Source organism: Myodes glareolus, chromosome 7 (genome assembly GCF_982192425.1).
Source record: "Myodes glareolus chromosome 7, mMyoGla1.1, whole genome shotgun sequence".
NCBI lineage: Eukaryota > Metazoa > Chordata > Mammalia > Rodentia > Cricetidae > Myodes > Myodes glareolus.
In genome coordinates this window covers 38,054,063-38,071,594 of record NC_142032.1, presented here as the reverse complement: position 1 = coordinate 38,071,594, position 17,532 = coordinate 38,054,063, and the positions used below count along the sequence as shown (strand labels likewise).

At 47.0% G+C, this 17,532-nt stretch overlaps 1 protein-coding gene across 4 annotated transcripts in view; it reads left to right on the top strand.

Moving 5' to 3' along the window:
* Nucleotides 1-17,532, top strand: part of Apba1 (amyloid beta precursor protein binding family A member 1) — a 205,235-nt gene that overhangs the window by 177,346 nt on the left and 10,357 nt on the right. For 2 of the 4 annotated variants that reach the window (XM_087908026.1, XM_087908027.1), the window contains exons 6-10: nucleotides 4,742-4,777; nucleotides 5,744-5,830; nucleotides 6,821-7,006; nucleotides 9,282-9,461; nucleotides 11,765-11,977. In XM_087908026.1, coding sequence (XP_087764152.1) covers nucleotides 4,742-4,777; nucleotides 5,744-5,830; nucleotides 6,821-7,006; nucleotides 9,282-9,461; nucleotides 11,765-11,977 — 702 coding nt within the window. The remainder of the gene's footprint in view (nucleotides 1-4,741; nucleotides 4,778-5,743; nucleotides 5,831-6,820; nucleotides 7,007-9,281; nucleotides 9,462-11,764; nucleotides 11,978-17,532) is intronic. The other 2 variants (XM_087908028.1, XM_087908029.1) reach the window with 2 other exon arrangements.

The window sequence follows — 17,532 nt, the reverse complement described above, 5'->3', positions numbered from 1 at the left end:
AATTCTCTGGAAGATTATGTATTATAGCACAAAGTTAAAAACATTTGAATTATATGCTAGATCCTTTCTGATCACAATGATTGATAAAACTAGAATCCAGTTAACAAGTGAAGCAGAGATAGGACAGCACAGAGCAGTGGATCACTGAGGAATTGAGAGGTGAATTAGTGCTTTTCTCATATTGGCAGTTGGTAACTGCTAGAGGAGGGAGATCCTTCTTGGAGGGTACAGTGGTTACTTTTCTATTGCTATAGTAAAACATCATGACCAGGACAACTTATCAAAGAGAATATTTGATCAGTCCCACAGTCACAGAGAGTGTGGAGTCCAGGATGGTGCCGGGAAGGCATGGAGGCGGAGCACCGAGAGCTCACATCTCGAACCCTAAGCAGGAGGCAGAGAGCACACTGAGGGTGCTGTGAGGCTTGAAATCTCAGAGGCTGTACCCAGTGACACACCACCTAATCCTTCCCAAACAGGTCTACCAACTGGTGACCAAATGCTCAAACATATGATCCTGTGGGGGTCATTTAGTTCAGACTACCCAGGGAGAATGACTCCTGGTAGGTTTCCCACGCTCCAGTGGATGGCCCTACACCTGTGCACATATGGGCAGCACTAATTAGACTTAGTAAGTTCTAAAAAAAAAACAAACAACAAAATACAAGCCGTTAGGAAGGGAAGCTCCTGGGGAAAGTTAGGAAGGGCATTGGTTACATTCCCATTGTACACATAGGTGGAATTCTCAACAAACCAAAAATTACAATAGAAACAAATACAACACAACTGTGAGATGCAGTAAATACCCTAAGGTTACATTTATGAGTGCCTACATTAAAAGAAAATAGAAACTTTGCAAATATCCTGTTGAAGTAGCTCAAGGACTTAGAAAAGTAAAGACTAAACTAAGCCCAGAATAACAAAGACCAGAAATAAAACAATGCAAAAGATCAGGAAAGCCAAGAGTCGGTTGTTTGTGAAGATAAATATGGAAACATAAGTGTTTCAACAGAAAGTCAATGCGTCAATAGGGATGATTCTGAAAAAGTATTGACAGATTAGAAAACCCCTGGGGACATAAAACATGTGACGAGAATGGCGAGTGATGGTCGGAACCCACCATACATCGACGCCCTTCATATTATTTACGCAGTAGCTCCCACAGCCACTCAAGCAAGGACTATAAGGACTGTGGTGTGCGCCCTGCTACAGCCTTGCTGGCAGTGCCTTAGAACGATTTGGGGCAGAGGCCTTTGGAGATTCTGGTCCCGTGTTCTGATGTTCTGGGACGTCCCTCTCCACACAGCTCGGGCCGGTGACTGAAGCCTATACTAGCTCCCTTGTCATCCTTTCTCCCAGGATCCCGTTTTACTCTCCGCAGAGGCTCAAGTGGTCCTCTGAGGCACAGAGGCCGTGGGTGTCCACACACAGGGCGATGTCCTCATCTCCATCCTTCCTCTTGTCTGCGAGGCTCATGCAGCGACATCGCACATGCTGTCGAGGGACTGTGTGCTGCACACGTGTTTTTGTTCAGATCATTTGTTTCCATTTTTTTAATCTGTCTTTACTAGTCTGTCCCAGAGTTCATGTTTTGCCATTCTTTTGTGACTTCTTTTAAATACCAAAAAATTCTAGTTTCATTGCAGCATTAATGTTCTATTGCTGTTGGCTTTGTCTGAGTCATACCACTTCCCAGCTTACTCGAAGAGATTAGTAGAGAGGTTGCTGCTGGCACCCACAGAGCCTTCGCATACATTTATTGCCTCATTTGCGGCTCAGACTGAAGTGTAGGGACTACTCGGAGGTAGGTGTTATTAGCCCCGTTTATGGGAAGTCGAGGCAGTCCAGAAGAAAAACCTACCTAGCTGCACAAGGAAGAATAGACATAGGGCAAGATTGCCTGGGTCTGAATCCCTGCTCTGCCACCTCACTGCTGTGTGACACTGGGCAGATCACTTACCCTTTCTGTGCTTTGTTTCCCTCCTCTTGAGTGTCTTACCATAGTCCCTTCCTCACAGGGCGCTGTGAGTTTTGAAGTGACCTGTGAAGGTTAGACGGCCCCTGGCATAGACCCATAAATCAACAGATGCTAGCTGGGTAAAGAATAGGTAGGCAGCCAAGGCCCTCCCCACAGCGTGACCCACCTAAAGGGGCTGTCATTGCTGAGTGCCTGGTGCGCACTGAGACTGGAAGAGGAAGGGGGACACAGTTCTTCTCAGGGTCCTGCCATCCTTGGCCTTGGGAGATTTCTATTAACCTCTTCCAGTCTCTCATCCAGGCACTGGCTCACTCATCTTTTCAGTGTTACATCTAAATGTTATTATTTGGCGAAGAATACTTAGAAATCCAAGTGATTTCAAGATGGTATTGCTCTGCCTGCATAAAATATCTTCAACCATGTGAAAACCATGCTGAATATCTGTCCTAAAACTCAGTTTGTCTTCCTCATCTTTCTGTAGTTCCAGAAAAGAGAAGAAAACGGTAGAACCTGGGAATTTTATTGGTGACAGTTGCCTAGAGTTGAAGAATTTTGTTGGGCTTTTAACACCAATAGGAGTAGGAATTCCTGGGCCCTTTCATGTCATTTCAAGAGAGGCCGAGAGGAGATGTTACCAGGCAGATGAAAACTCACTCAGGTCAGAACATCCAAGGAAGGCTGATCACTCCACATGCATCCAAGTGGTGCATAACCACATCCGCCTAGGGCCTTGTCGGGTGCAGAAATACACCCATTGACAGGGGTAGTGGTTAGCGAAACACCTCCATGAATCTTCCAGAGCAGACTGCTCACCTCAGACTCGTCACCACCAGAAGAATGGCGGGGAAGCTGTGTGGGAGTGTGGCCGTCCTCTTTCCTGGGTACCAGCAATTAGCTATGTGCTATCTGAATGGCTGACTCATCCAGTTTCCCCAGTGGGATATGCAGACAATACAGTTTAATCACTAGTGAAATAGAAACGCATTGCTGAGAGCAAAGTTTTTCTACCAGGTAAGTACCAAGGAATTGAGAGAACAGTCTTACCCACCCACCCCCTAACAACAGCACAGCCTTCTCATCCGCCCCCTCACAATAGTCCAGCTTTATCCACTCACCCCATTACAATAGCATAGCCTTACCCACCCACCCATCACAACAGCCCAGCCTTACCCACCCACCCCCGTCATAACAACACAGCCTTACCCACCCACACATCACAGCAGCCCAGCCTTACCCTCCCACCCATCACAACAGCCCAGCCTTACCCACCCACCCATCACAACAGCCCAGCCTTACCCACTCACCCCCATCACAACAGCCCAGCCTTACCCACTCACACCCATCACAACAGCCCAGCCTTACCCACTCACACCCATCACAACAGCCCAGCCTTACCCATCCACCCATCACAACAGCCCAGCCTTACCCACCCATCAGAGTGATGCAGCTTTCCCCACCCCGCAGCCATCATAACACCTTCCACAGTTGGTTCACTGACTCACATTCACATAAGCTATGTAACATATACAACTGAAAAATTACACCCTACAAGTGTAAATTATAGCTGTACATCTCAGACACAGACATAATGCCCAGTGCTCTTTGCAGAGGTTTTTGTGTGTTCATTCATCTTTTTAAGCAGTTCACTGAGAGATCATTTTAATCCCTATTTTACATAGAGAAACTAAGGCATAGAAATGTTTAGTGGCTTGCTGAAAATCACACAGATAGTAGGTAGCAGAGTAGAAATTTGGATTTGGAAAGCTTTTATTAACTATGCTATCTTTTAATTATAAGTACAAGAAAAAATATATCCATTTTCATTAGGTACAAACTATATTCATCTTATAAAATGTAAGAGGAAATTCTTGCTACAAATAAAGGGGGAGGAATGATAGGATTAATTCAACAGGAAGATATACCACCCTAAGTGCACTCTATAACACAACTACAAAACAGAGAAAACACAGCTCAGTGGAACAAACACAATACAAAGACAAGTCCACAGCGACAGCTGATGATTTTAACACACCTTTGTCAGTAAGCTGATAGAACCAGCAAGGCACACGCACAAACCCATCTGACAGTTATCATCTTAACTGACGACTGAGAATTCATACTTTACAGTGCTTATGACACGTTCACCAACATCGACCGTGCTAGATCATAATACCTAAGACTCAGCAACTCTCAAAAAGACTGAAGTCATACATAATGTGTCCTCAGGCCACAGCAAAATTCATCCCATAACTGATGCCAAAAGAGTATCCAGAAAACATCCAAATATGTTGAAATTAATAGCACAGCTCTAATTGAGGGCTCAGAGAAGTCACAGCTGAGGTGTTGTAATGTGGCGGTGAAGACATTGCAGTGCACAAAACGGCGACACAGCGAAAGCAGGCCTGAGAGAGGGATCCACAGCCTTTGCAGGAGAAAAAGGTTGGACAGCTGTAGCTTTTTATCAGAAACTGAGCAGAAATACAGCAAGTCGCTCCCAAAGAAACTTAGAAATTAAAATGTAAGCTGAAATCAGGTGTTCAATAAAAACAGAACGAAGAGGGGATTCTTTAAAATGACAAATTAGAGTGAAGCATAAGAAGTCCCTTCTCGCCCTTGTCCCCAGCACTCACAGTAAGACTATGTCCCCATGAAGTGGGGTGTTGAAGCCGTCTTCCTCCATACGTGCCATATCCCCTGAGCAGTGCTAGCGTGTCAGTTCCTCTTTTCTAACTATTCTCCTGTCTCTGTTTGTTCCATGCTAAGCAGACGGCCCAGAAATTAGCCAAAAGCAGGAAGAAGGTGCAGTACAAACAACTTCATCACTTGGTGTTACGCCTGTCCTTTTCTTTTACGTTTTGCCTTTTTATGATTTCGTGTTTTTGTTTTCTGCATCCAGCAAGTTTTTGTTCCAATTTCGTTTTGAATCGCTCCATAAGCCAGCCTTTCTCCAAACTTAGTTGCCTCAAGTGGCCATTTTCTGTTGCTCATTTGGTCATCTCACTTCAGAGGAATGACAGGGAGCAGATTGGAGATGCTAAATGAATCCTCTAGTGTGGAAGCTGCAGCCATTCAGGAGCAATGATGTGGCAGGGACCTGGGACTACGCAATTGCAGTACATTCGATTTGAGGATTTCTCAGATTGCTGGATGCAAAAACAGAAAACTTGCTAATAACCACACATGTGCAGGGTTCAGCCCTAAACGAGCCAGGCTGCATTTTGGGATTGCAGAGCTTCTAGGTATTTGTAAATTACTCTGAGGATGTGAGGCATTGGGGGCTCTTTTGGAATGGGGTGGCTTCAGGAGCAGGCAGCTGCTTCTGTTGCTGTGGTGATGTGTGAACGCGAAGACCCTCTTACCAGAACGGCATCCAGTGGCTTCATTTGTATCTACTCCAGACATTGCCCTCAGTCAGCTCTGACAGGGTAAACTGAGTGACCGTCCCAAGGTCACTGTGAGTTAGCTGCTCTTACTCTTTAACCCCCAAAACCCTTGCAGAAAGGGTCTCTTGTCACCATGTCAGATTAATCTGCTGCAATGAGTGCCACGGTAAGGCAGCAGCCGAGGGGACTCCACATTTCCCCTGTAACATAGAGATGCGTCCATCCTCTCTGTAGTACCTTCAGCTTTGGCAATTTTACCCTTGAGTCTGTGTTGCCGTTCTGGTGACTGTGTCTTGGTAACCCAGTGTGTGAGCTAACCTTTTCCCATGCCCCTGGGTTCAGGTAATATAATAAAGCTTCCTTTGATGCACTTTCTTCTTAGGCTCCTGAAGGCGAATCTCAGCCAATGACTGAGGTGGATCTCTTCATTTCTACCCAGAGGATCAAAGTATTGAATGCAGATACACAGGTACCAGCTTGCTCCCACCTTTCTCAAGGGTAAAGGTCAATGGGATTATTCTAACATAGACTCCCCTGCCTGTAAAGTGGCTATCCCCTGGTGTTGGACTGCTGTAATTTGTGTGCTGGGTTCTGGAAACCTGACTGGGACGACAAGGGAATTAAGAAAGGAGGCACGCACATACAGAACAGCTGGGATTAGTAGACCAGGTGCTCTGATGCAGATGAACCAGCGGCAGCCTAGAAACTCGGTGTGTTTATTCTCTATGTCTGAACAAGGAAACAGCAGGAGGTCTCTTTAGGGGAGCAGTCTTAGGCTGTAAACACTGGGGAGGGCAAAACTGGGTTCTATATTCTATGCAAGTATTTTGTCAACATTGACACATGGACCAGGAGAAGGCTTTGCCATCCCCTTGGATCTGAGATATTGGGATCTCTGATGTAGCGGTGCTCATATCAGTGATACACGTTCACTCAGGGCTTCAGTCAGAAACAAAGAACTTGGTTCACAAATGGCTGATGCTAGGTAGGGCTGTGACTAATTTCTTCAAGCACAAAGGAAAACGCAGAATGTGTGTGTTGTCTGTCACTCAAATGAGTTCTCTGGGAGGCGGGACTCACTAGCCTTAAGAAATTCTATTTAAAAGTGTACAGCATACATGTGCACATACACACACACACACACACACACACACACACACACACACACACACACACTGGCATTTAGATTTTATCTTTTCAGCTTCACCACCAGAGACTCTACAAGGTGTAAAATGTTTAATATTGCTTCTTTTTTTCCTGAACATATCTCCTCTTCTTCACTGGCCAAGGAAAATGCCTCAGGCCTGGGAGTGGGATTCAGAGGTCTGGCAGTGAGAGCCTTGTCCTGGCCCACCCCAGCTGGGTTCCATCCTCAGCCTGTGTGAGGAAAGAAGATCCCATCTCCTGATTCTTACATCCTACGTGCCACTCACCTGCTTCACCTGTCCTTCACCTCTAGGAGCCTATGATGGATCACCCTCTGAGGACCATTTCCTACATCGCAGACATTGGGAACATTGTCGTGCTGATGGCCCGCAGACGGATGCCCCGTTCCAACTCTCAAGAGAACGTGGAGGCTTCTCACCCATCCCAGGATGGAAAAAGACAGTACAAGATGATCTGCCATGTCTTTGAGTCTGAGGACGTAAGGCTGCTTTCCCCAACGTCCCTCTGGGTGACCTCAATAGTCACTAAGTGGCCAGTTTCTCAGGACCCGAGTCAGTCTGGCTCATCATACGTTAAACATATTTATTGAGCACCTGCTGTATGTCAAGCACTGTTCTAGAACTGCAGGTGTAGGGTGTTACTCTGTGCAGACTAAAGGGGCAGAAGATAGAGGTAAATCAACTTAGTAAATTAGACATGGGGAATGCTTTGCTGAAATACAAAACGGGGTCAATGCACAGAAGGACAGGACTAGTTCAAGTAGGGTGCTCAGCATAATACATTTTTTCTTCAAGGACATGACATTTGTCCAGAGACTTGAATAAAATGAGAAATAGCAAGTGCAAAGGCCCTGAAGCAGGAGAGTGCCAAGTTTGCTTGGGGAGGAAGAGTCAGCAGGCCAGTCTAAGCGGGTCTTCATGGCACCAGAGTGTTTGCAGAGAAAAGTTTGGAGCTGTACAGAACTGTCCTGCTGACACAGTTAGTGCCCCTCTTCCTCCCAGCCCAAGGACAGGAGCATCACCCGCTAGGTCCAGACCTTACAAAAATATTTGCTGCTCGGTAGCAATCCAGAATTTCTGACCCCATTCTCACAGGAGGTGAGGTCAAATGAAGACAGATACGTTCACAGAGAGGTACCCCTTCGTCCACTGTGGCTCTGCTCTGCACTAGCCCCTGACCTCCCCAGACACCATCCCTCCTGGGACTTGCTTACCTAGCTGCAAGAAATTGCCCTCCTCAAGAAGTGAGGAGACCAAGGCAGTCCAGGAAGCCAGGAGATGCTGACACTGATCTTCAAGCCTTAAGCAGCAATGCCTCTTCCTGACTCCCTTTGCACTGTGCTCTAAGGCTGCGGCAGTGCAAGAGAAGTAAGCGGGGCCAGGAAAGTTCATGAGTAAAATTGTAGAATCTTTAGGCTCCTGGTTCCTGCAGGACAGAAAAGGCTCACTAGCCTGTAGGATCCTCGCAGGACCCCTGCTACCTTCATCTCGCATAGAGTTCATAAGGAGAGCTTTCTTCCTCTACATTTTAGCTCCACTAGAGAAGAGCAGAAAGAACCTAGTGACTTCGTTTCCACTATAATCTGAAGCAAGTGTATTGTTCCGTAGCTGAGGGATGAGCTGGGCTGGACTGGGCCCCTACCCCATGAACAAGCAGGCACAGGATGTCTGTGTGTGCACAAAGACCAAAAGAGGGTGTTGGGTAGCATCCTCCCTCACTTTTCCACCTATGCCCCTGAGGCAGGGTCTCTGCTGCAGTCAGGTTCACACTTTCTCATTCAGGCTGGAAGTCAGCAGGCTTACTGCCTCTGCTACCCTCTTGAAGCTGGAATTATAGATATGCACAGCTTGCTACGTTAATGGCAGAATTTTAGTCCAGGCCTCATGGTTATTCAGCAAGCACTCGTAGCCACTGAGCCATGTCTCCAATTCCCTTTATTTTCTACAAAATAATTTATAGCCATTAAGTGTAATGAAAAAGGAAAAGAGTTCAGATAAAGTCATGATACTATAAAGGCGTGGACTCGGCCATTCCAAACAGTAGCACGAAGCAGCCAGATGTTGGCATCTGCTTACTTAAGTTTGGCTGTGACAGCTGTACTGTATTTGGTGCAATACTGTAGATACTCTCTACTCAACGTTTTGAGTGGAGGACCAAGCAAGAATCCATAACCTGTAAACATACGCAGAGGCTCTGTGTGCCACTGACAGGGATGTGATCACTGACAACTCGTACCATGGCCACAAATGATATGGGTGATTTTGAAAGATGTGAAACTTACTTATAAAATCTCAAAGGACCAGCTTCCTTCCCTTTGCACAGTATTATTCTTACAATGTGCAGGATAGCCAGAGCCACCCAATGAGTCTTTGTATTTAAACAGAAACTAGAATCCAGTCATGGATACAGTGATTAGAAACAGATGTTACATATAATCAGTGTCCAGTGGGATATCCAAAAATTATACCGGATGTAGAATAACTCTGTCATTGTGTATTGTCCTTTTTATAGTAGGATGTCCAGCATTTCTGACTTCTGTCTACCAAGTGCCAATGACTCCCTTATGGGTACTGTCGTAAGAAACATACTGATTTTTTTTTTCAAATAGTTCCTGGTAGGCACTGGTACCCTGGTATAGAATGTCTGAGTGACCTGCTATTTAGAACCCTCAAATGCCACAAGGACTCATCCAGGGGCGCATGTGCCAGGAACTTCCCCATTCACTGCTGTCTTCCCCTGTACTGCCGCTATAGGCCCAGCTGATCGCGCAGTCCATAGGGCAGGCATTCAGTGTGGCATACCAGGAATTCCTCAGGGCCAACGGGATTAACCCGGAAGACCTCAGCCAGAAGGAGTACAGTGACCTGCTCAACACCCAGGACATGTACAACGATGACCTGATCCACTTCTCCAAGTCGGAAAACTGCAAAGATGTAGGTACTTCCCAGGACTTGTTCCCTGGCCGAGCCAGCCGGCTGGGTCCTAGAGGGTGGGGCAGCCCTGCTGTGGAAGTAGAGGCTGGAAACAGTGGTGTTGTCAGGGCATTCTGTGGCTCTCACATCCGTCTCTGGCTTCCTCCCAGGGAACCCTGTCATTAAGTACTTTGAAAATAAGTATAAATGATAGGCTGCACATCCTCTACCCCTTGAGAAAATTCTATAGGTGTGGAGACAGCCTGACCTCTGTCCTTACAAAGCTCCCTGGGAAAGGGAGCTGAAAATGGTCAGTGTCGTGCCAGCTCAAGCACTTGGCAAAACAGAGATCACGTGATCATACAATAGGTGCTTCTCCCTCTGATGTTTCAGACTGAGCTCCGCAGGAGTGTCTGGAGGGAGGCAGGGCCAACCAAAGTGGTCTGGAGTTTTAGGTCATTGCAGTATTCAGGGGGAGCAGAGAGGGGAGGGGTAAGGAGCAGTAACAGAATGCTGGGACATCAGGAAGGAGGTGACTCAGACAGAGCAGAAAGTAAACACAGAAGAAGACGAGAGACAGTGTACCAATCTGAAAACCCAGAAAGATTTTATCCTCCAGATAAAATGAACTTTGAATAAGAACGTGGACTTTGGACCCATTAGGTGTCTTGAGTCAGGCTCCTTGGACCACAGCCTAGAAGAGGATTCTTGGTCAAGAGGTCCAATGGAAACCTGCACTCAGAGCAAACGGAGAGTGGGGGAGGTACTGAGGAGGAGTATGGTCTTGCTGGCCATGACCTTACTTCTGAATCACAGGGCAGGGGACCCGGAGGTAGGTGTACCCTCTGTCCCATATTGACCTGGGATGGGCAGGGATATATTCATCGACTAGGGCTGCCATCGTCCGCCCCATAGGCGAGGCAGCTCCAGCAACAGATAGGAGTTGTCTTTTGGTTCTAGGCTGAAGTGCAAGGTTGAAGTGTTGGTAAGCCTGGGTCCTCAGGGCTGGGAAGAAAGGCTGGGTTCACACCTCGCTCCTTGGCTCTCAGATGGTCTCTTCTCCTCATGTTCTTGTGTCACCTCCCATGTGCCCACAAGAGCAACAGTCACACTGGATCAGAGCACACTCTAATGTCCTCAGTTTATCTCGGTTACTCAGTTTACCTTTGCTCCATGTGAAGGCACTGAAGGAGGCACTAAGATTAGAACCACAGCACAGGAATTCAAGTATGGGGAACACTCCAGTGCGTAACAGGAATAGCTCCCACTTGGCTGTGGGAGATGCTTCCGGGAAGGGGCCCACTTCTCCCTGAGCTGCTGGGAGGAGTGGGCAGCGTATGTGACAGTGGCTTTGCTGGCTCCCAGTACATATGCATCAGACTCCACCAGATGCTTCCAAAAGGGCCTTTTTTTCCGTGGCCTCTTTGCACACCCCCATATACTGCAGGTGTCCAGTCCTACCACTTGCTTCTGGGCCAGCCACCAGAGGTCACAAACGCACTCTGTATGCCCGGGATCTGTTCTTTCGGTGTGCACCTCAGCCTTTTGGCCATGGCAGCTTCAGCGCCACTCTGTTTCCTCTCCGCCCACCTTGCAGAGAAGTGCTTCATGTATTTTTCACTCCAAACTCTTGAATACTGAAAATACCTTGCAGAGCACTGTGGGATGAGAAAACCTGTGCATAGACCCCAAAAGCCACTTGTGGATTAAGGTGTAACAGGCCACCAAAGCTCTCACTACATAGGACAATCGATGTTTTAAAACAGAAAAGCACGGTGCCCCTTGTATTTATGTGTGAGGCCAAACTGGTCATATGAAATGAGGCTGAATCCCAGAGTCTAGTTGGGGTTTTATGTGTGGAGTGGTTTCCTACAGACTCCAGAGGCCACAGAGTGTAGAGAAGACAGGAACCCACCTGGACTGGCATCCTCCAAGAATCACTGAAGAGCCATCCTAATTAGTCTTAATAATAAAAACCCAAAGTCAGATATCGAGGTAAAAGCTGAAAGACCTGAGAAGCAAAGGATCAGCCACAGTCACCTCTTACCTCTCCAACTGCTCAGACCAAAATGGGCCAAGCTCCTGTCTCCACCCCACCTTACCACTTCCTGTCTGTCTGTACAGACCTCCAGACTTCTATGGTTAACTAGCTAGCTCTATCCTCTGATCTCCAGGCAAGTTTTATTTGCCAGAACACAACATGCTACAACAAATTATCTCTTCCCCCCCAAAGGCGGGGGGGGGGGCGAGGGGAAGGGACCAACTCTGGTACCTGTCCCGTACGGCTGCTGATAAGAGCTTTCTACATATTTTTCTTCTTCCAGGTTTTCATAGAGAAACAGAAAGGAGAAATCCTGGGAGTTGTGATTGTAGAGTCCGGCTGGGGATCCATCCTCCCCACTGTGATCATTGCCAACATGATGCACGGAGGCCCCGCCGAGAAGTCAGGGAAGCTGAACATCGGGGACCAGATCATGTCCATCAATGGCACCAGCCTGGTGGGCCTGCCCCTGTCCACCTGCCAGAGCATCATCAAGGTACGTCGGCGTGGGCAAACCTGGTCGGTAGCATACTCGCAACAATGTGGAATGGGACTGCCATCCCGTCCTCAGTGTGTGTGAGCATATTTAGCCAGGCCCTGAGGAAGACCCAGCTACAAACGGTATGGACTTGTATTCAAGGCAGCTAACCCTCAAGTTACCGTTATAACCTTCTCCATAGGTCTGAATCACAATGTGTGAGGCTTGCATAACTCCTGCGTCTAATCCAATGCCCATCACAGGTATAACTCATCCGTTACCTCAGCTCCTCCCACGTAACCCAGACTCAGCCCCAGCAGGATTTCCCTCAGCTCTGTAACCCAAATACTCCTTTACGGCCAGCCAGATAGCCGTGAGAAGACTTACCACCCCCGTTATAGCTCATGGGAATGCTTCAGCTCTTCAGAGAACACTGGTGGGGTCAACCGGTCCCGTCCCCTGAGCCACTGCCTGAAATGTCATAGGGAGAAAGCCTGCTCTAGTCCGCATGTTCATTTTTGTCCGACCCACGCCAATGCTGTCACTAAAGAAAAGAGTTACTTAGATAGAAAAAGGATGTGACTACCTGAGGGGGAACTGGATTTTCTTCTTAGCAGCGAGGTATCTGTATACCTAGCCTTTGGAGGACACTGGTCCTTGTTGCGCGTATTGCTAGTATGACACTAGAGCCTCTTTGGCCCAGAACCCCACACCCAGCAAGTAGGCAGGCTGGGGTGCTCAGCTTGTCTTTGTCCCGGGTGTTTCAAAGAGAGCACCACTGTGTGGGGGTGAACACATCTGTACAATAGCCAGTCAGTGCCCTAGAAAACCCTCAACAGCCAACAGCCTCCTCCAAGGCGCTGGGGCAAGGCTGTAGTGAGCATAGAGGACAAGGTGACGTGTCCCCCTGAGGTATGCTTGTTGCTTAGTACACAGCCACCTGTGGAGAAATAAGTTCCGAGAGATGTGCCATCCGGCGATCTTCTATTTTGTTACTGTTTATTCATTCATTCCCTTCCCTCCCCCTTCCTAATCCCCCGCCTTCCTTCTACCCTGCCGCCATCTTCTCCTCCGCCTGTTTTTCTCTCCCAAGGGTATCAACCAGCCAAGGTATATCAAGTTGCTGTGAGATTAGGCTCCTCCTCTTCTATTAAGGCTGGATAAGGCAATCTTATAGGGGAAATGGGTCCCAACAGGAGGCACCAGAGTCAGAGATAACCCCTCCTCTCATGTTTAGTAGTCTCACAGAAAATTGTAACACATATGCAGAGGACCTAGGTCAGTCCTGTGTAGATTCCCTGGTTGTCGGTTGAGTCTCTCTGAACCCCTGTGGGCCCAGATTAGTTGGTTCTGTGGGTTTTCTTGTGGTTTCCTTTACCCCTCTACCTTCTATAATCCTTCATCCTCCTCTTCCAGAGGACTCTCCAAGCTCCACCTAATATTTGGCTGTGGGTCTCTGTATCTGTTCCCATCAGTTGCTGGCTGTGGTAGTTTGAATGTTTTTATCCTCCATAATCTCATAGGGAGTGGCACTATTAGGAGGTGTGGTTTTGTTGGAGAGGGTATGGCCTTGTTGGAGGAAGTGTGTCACTGTAAGGCTTTGAGGTTTCCTATACTCAGGATACCACCCAGTGTCTCGTTCAACTTCCTGTGACCTGCATATCAAGGTATAGCCAGCACTACATCTGCCTACATGCCATCATGCTTCCCACCGTGATGATATTAAACTGAGCCTCTGAAACCCCAATTAAATATTTTCCTTTTAAGAGTTGCCATGGCCATGGTGCATCTTCACAATAGAAACACTAAGACACTGGGGGAAGACTCTCTGATGACAGTTGGGCTAGGCCAGTCTATGAGAATAGCGGAATATCATTAGGAACCATTTCATTGATTTTGTTTTTGCCAGTGTGTTTAGTTCTATCCGAGGTCTCTGTGGTATCTCGCCTTGGTTCTTGGCCCTCAGGGGCGAGGTGCCTCTCAGGGTATATCCTCTAGCGGGGCCACTCATTAGTTGGCCATTCCCACAATTCCTGTGCCATCTTTTCACACAGCACATTTTGTAGGCAGGACAAATTATAGGATGAAGGGTTTGTGACTAGACTGATGTCTCAGTCTCTCCCCTGGAAGTCTTGCCTAGCTACAGGAGATGTCTGGTTTAGGCTCTATGCTCCCCATTGCTAGGAGTCTTAGCTAGGGTCACCCTCACAGATTCTTGGGAGTTTCTATTGCTCTAGGTTCCTAGGTCATCCCGGCAACGCCCCCAGATTCCAGCTGTCTCTCCCAGTACTCTCTTCTCCTTCCATCCCCCGCAACCTGGTCTCTTCTGCTCCCATCCCCATTCCTCCTTTCGGGCCCCTCTCCCCACCCATTGATAATATCCATTCTCCTTCCCCCTCACAGTGAGAATCATGCATCCCCTTAAATCCTCCTTGTTGCTTAGCTTCTCTTGTTCTGAGGGCTGTAGCATGTTTCTCCTTTGCTTTGTGGCTAATGTCCACTCATGAGTGAGTACATACCATATTCATTTCTCTAGATCTGGTTACCTCACACAGGATGATCTTTTCTAATTCCATCCATTTTTAACATCTGAGTAGCACTCCATTATATAAATGTATCACAATTTCTTTATTCATTCTTAGTTGAGGGGCATCTATGTTGTTTCCAGTTTCTGGTTATTACAAATAAAGCTGCTATGAGTATAGTTGTGCAAGCACGGGCACAGGAGACAACTTCCTGAACAGAACACCAGTAGTACAGGTGCTAAGACAGATAATTAACAAAATGGGACTTCACGAAACTGAAAAACTTCTGTAAGGTAAAGGACACTGTCAAAAGGATAAAGCAACAGCCCACAGAATGGAAAAATATCTTTACCTAACCCACATCTGACAGAGGGCAAATATCCAAACTATATAAGGAACTCAAGAAATTAGGCATCAAAATAAAACAAATAATTCAATTAAAAATGGGGTACAGGTCTAAACACAGAATTCTCAACAGAGGAATCTCAAATAGCCAAGAATCACATAAAGAAATGTTCAACATCCTTAGCCATCAGGGAAATGCAAATCATTAGGCAATTTTGTCATTTTCCAAACATCGCAGAGTAATTAGACAATTTAGGTCAGTCACCTGATGTGGCCTCTTGGTAAAACCAAGAGAGACAGTAATTGTAGGACCCACGAGAGGGCTGCCAGCATAACACAGCATACTATGTTATGGTTAATGTTGTGTTTTTATGAATATGAGTACACCCTAAAATGATGATATAAATACAGTGTAATAAATATATTTAACCTAGTAATGACACTGATCCTTGCTGCTTGTGTAGCCAGTATGACACTATAGCATCCTTGGCCCCAGAACATGTAAGTCTATGGGGGCCGTACCTATTCAAACCACCCTATTTTACTCCCTAGCTCCCATAGTCTCTTCACAGCAATAGAAATACTAAGACACCTGTAGGTGGAGACTGCTTGTTCATTTCCCGAGCACCCAGACCCAAATAATAGCACAGAAACTATATTAATTACAACACTGTTTGGCCAATAGCTTAGGCGTAGTTTTAGCTAACTCTTATGTCTTAAATTAACCCATTTCTATTAATCTGTGTATGGCCACAAGGCTGTGGCCTACTGGTAAGGTTCTGGCTGGTGTCTGGTGTCTTTCTCCTTCAGCAGCTAGATGGCATCTCTCTGACTCTGCCTACTTTCTGTCTATATCTCTCCCTGATATACCTGGCTTTACTAAGCCACTGGCCAAAACATCTTCTTTAATAACCAATTGTAATAAAACATATTCACAGCATACAGAGGGGAATCCCACACATCAGAGTAAAGTCAAGCTGGAAATCTGAACAGAGATATAGAGAGAAAGTAGGCGAAGTCAAAGAGACAGCAATCTCAAGGCAACATACTAAAAATCTTCTCTGGAAGCTCTTGGGCCAGGCCCCCACAGTTCAAATCACCCTCAACACCACTGTCCTCCATTTTCCTACTAATGTGGCCCATTAAGCCCCACTTAAACCATTCAACTGCTTTTCTAATTAAAACTCCTAGAATCAAAATTACTCCAAGAAAAAGCATGGTCAGGCCTATCATGGCAATACTTCTCTCCCTGGTGCCAACTTCTGTCTTGGTCAGGGTTTCTGTTGCTGTGCAGAGACACCATTACCATAATTACCATAGCAACTTTTATAAAGGAAAACATTGCATTGGAGTAGCTTACAGTGTCAGAGGTTTAGTCCATTATCATAGCAGAATATGGCAGTATGCCTGCAAACATGGTGCTGGGGAAGGAGCAGAGGATTCTGCATCTTGATCCACAGACCACAGGAAGTGAACTGGCACACTGAGCGTAGCCTGAGTATATAGGAGACCTCAGAGTCCACCTCCACAGTGACACACTTCCTTCAACAAGACCGCACCTGCTCCAACAAGGCCACTCCTAAGAGTGCCACTTCCTTATGGGCCAAGCATTCAAACACACGCGTCTATGGAGGAAATAACCATTCAGACCACCACACCAGGTACTAGGAATTTTTCAGTTCCGTTGTTGTCTCACGGGACTGCTATGGTAGCTCTGTCTAGTTGACTAAGATCACTGTGCAGCACATGACTGTACAGTAATGATGAGATCAGAAAAGCCGTCTAATGCAGAGAATCACTCAGATATGTTTAATTGGACCTTTGTTGGGAACTGAGAGAATCCATGCATGTACAAGATATTTACATTCCTAGAAAGATGTGTAACAGCATAGGGGTAAAGGTTGCAAGAGTTTAAGAGTGGAAACATTTGATTTTGAAAGTTTAATTTGACTTTGAAGGAGTTAAAACTTAGGTTTGTATCAGGAAGGACAGTGGTATTCAGAAGTGTCTGCTTGAATTGAGCAACAGTAGGCCACCATTGAGTCAAGGGGAAGAACTCAGCCTGACCTATAGGGTTGATCTGGTATTGTCATGATGACCTCTACTGAACAGCAGGACCTCTGCCCACTGGCCTGCCCCTCCCCTCTCTCCCGTGAGGTTATTTGTGTGTGCATGTGAGAACTGCAAGGGGTTATGTGGCCCAGACAGTGGGTAGGTCCTCAGCCAGGAGCTAGGCCTAGCAGGAAGAGGTGACTGGCCCCATAGTTACAGAAGCCAAGGACTGTGCACCCAGCACTGCCCCTCGGAGGGTGTTCACTGAGCTCATGCTTCCAGCTGCTCATGAACTTCTATGCAGTAGGTACTGTTGGCACCCATTGCATGAGTAGGAAACTGAGGCACAGAACAGCAGTCACACACTGGCCCCTGGAGACATATCACTCAGCCAGTAAAGAGACAGCCCCGAGACACCACCCCCCTCTGTCCAGGGAGGGTGTCTATGCAAGTGGAAATCCTCAGCCGGAGGTCATATTGCATCCTCCAGAAGCCTGAAGATGCCTCGGCTATCATGGAGACGGTACTAGAGGCACAGCCTACCGTGCATAGGACAGCACCCTCCACAGCCAAGACCCACCCAGCCCCAGGTGTTGGTCATGCCAGTCTTGAGGCTCTGTGTGTGGAGTGCAGCGCTCAGATATGAGGGAG